At 42.5% G+C, this 1,715-nt stretch overlaps 1 protein-coding gene across 1 annotated transcript in view; it reads left to right on the plus strand.

The window, feature by feature from the left end:
• Nucleotides 1-87: 87 nt before the first annotated feature.
• The window catches only part of LOC119591237 (cold and drought-regulated protein CORA-like), a gene marked incomplete at its 5' end in the record, with an annotated part of 3,021 nt that continues 1,393 nt past the window's right edge, over nucleotides 88-1,715 (plus strand). The window contains 3 exons of the mRNA XM_037939943.1: nucleotides 88-250; nucleotides 350-590; nucleotides 725-728. Coding sequence (XP_037795871.1) covers nucleotides 88-250; nucleotides 350-590; nucleotides 725-728 — 408 coding nt within the window. The remainder of the gene's footprint in view (nucleotides 251-349; nucleotides 591-724; nucleotides 729-1,715) is intronic.

Below are 1,715 nucleotides of genomic sequence, written 5' to 3' on the forward strand. Positions count from 1 at the left end.
GCACGAGAAGTGAGTGTGTCCTTAATGATCAAGGCAAAAGGTCACGTGCATAGTTGTTTACAGTTTATATTATCCTCTCTTTCTCAGCACGGCTAACGTCCTTCATCGCGAGCCTCGGGTCACCTGCAAGGCTCCACGAGAACCGCCATTGTCTCGCCGCCATATAAAACGGAGCCGGAGGTGGGATCCTCACACTGGCGTTCCCACCTTCCTTCGCATCGCACTGATTCTCGAGATGACGCTCAAAGCTGTGAGTGTTTGCTTGGCCAAAGTGTGTTTACTGGGACAATTTCCAGTCTAAGTCAGTGTCAGGGAAGACGGTCTAAATATTTTCTTTCTGTCTTTTCAGGTATTTATTGCTGCTTTTGTCACTCTTCTAGTGACATGTGTCGCAGCAGGGCCACTGGCTGAGCCTGGGTATGGCCACGGTGGACACGGAGGATACGGCCATGGTGGGCATGGAGGATATGGCCATGGCGGACACGGAGGGTACGGCCATGGTGGGCACGGAGGATATGGCCACGGTGGACACGGAGGGCATGGCCACGGTGGACATGGTGGATATGGACATGGCGGGCACGGCGGATATGGTAAGTTGATAACTGACACTGTAATGTGATATGCAACGTAATGCTCAAGAAATCCGTCCAGAAGGATCATGTTCACAAAAATCTGTCTAAATCTGACACGAGATTCTGAATGTGCTTTCTTTCCTTCCCCACAGGCTGGTAATACCGTAACCGCAAAGGCTACTCCTGCATTTGGAACAATAAAGAATTATACATTGTATCCCTTGTCTTTCAATACTTGTGTTCCTCTACTTCTCTCACGCTGAATTTAATTTTGCTTGAAGAGAATAAGCACACACACAAAAAAAGACAAATACAAACGAATTTGCTAAAATTACTCTAAAATACTGGTCCTTAACCTGTGTCGTGATTATTCTAAGAGTGATAGATAATAGTCTGTATATTGTGTGTCTTGCCTTTGGATCTACCACCCTCTAGGTCGGAAATTGAGATAATATAGAAAATGTAGAAAATTAATGTACGTTGACCCAAAGAAAAGTTTCCCATTAATTACACGTTGTCAGGTTTTCGTATAGAGAAACTGGTCTAGATCATGCATTTTCTCTTTAAGAATTCTCAAGATAGAACGGCAATCAAATACCATTGTTTCACGACTAGGTATGCATATGCACTATCACTTATGTATTAACTAAATCAGGTTACGTTCTGATCCTATGATAAGAAACGATCCTTTTATTTTTCCAATTGCCTATATCCTGAGTTCATACAAAAAGCTGAGAAAGGTCATATACCACCCCAACAATGTCGGCTATTTGGCCATTTAAAAATAGATTGAAAAGATAGGAAACACTTTTCAGTTAACTGAAGTTATTTCGCGTTTGTCCTTCGCCGTCTGTCAAATTTCTCTTTCCCATTTTCTATCTAAAATCTTCCTTCTCTTTTATTCAAAGCCTTAGCTCTTTTTCGGTTGACGACATGAAAATTGTCTCGCCTTTACTCGATCACTCTTCTAATTAAATCACACGAAAATCGACGAAAGATGTTGGAAACCTTTCGACCCCATTTCTTCTTAGACTAGCATCAATGGCCAAGTCTGTCAGCTTCCACATGCTGATGAAATTACTTCTACAAGCAGGAAATTCATATTGTCACATACAAGAATGCCTGTGGACGACATGGTTCTTG

The sequence above is a fragment of the Penaeus monodon genome, chromosome 28, assembly GCF_015228065.2.
Source record: "Penaeus monodon isolate SGIC_2016 chromosome 28, NSTDA_Pmon_1, whole genome shotgun sequence".
Taxonomy (NCBI): Eukaryota; Metazoa; Arthropoda; class Malacostraca; order Decapoda; family Penaeidae; genus Penaeus; species Penaeus monodon.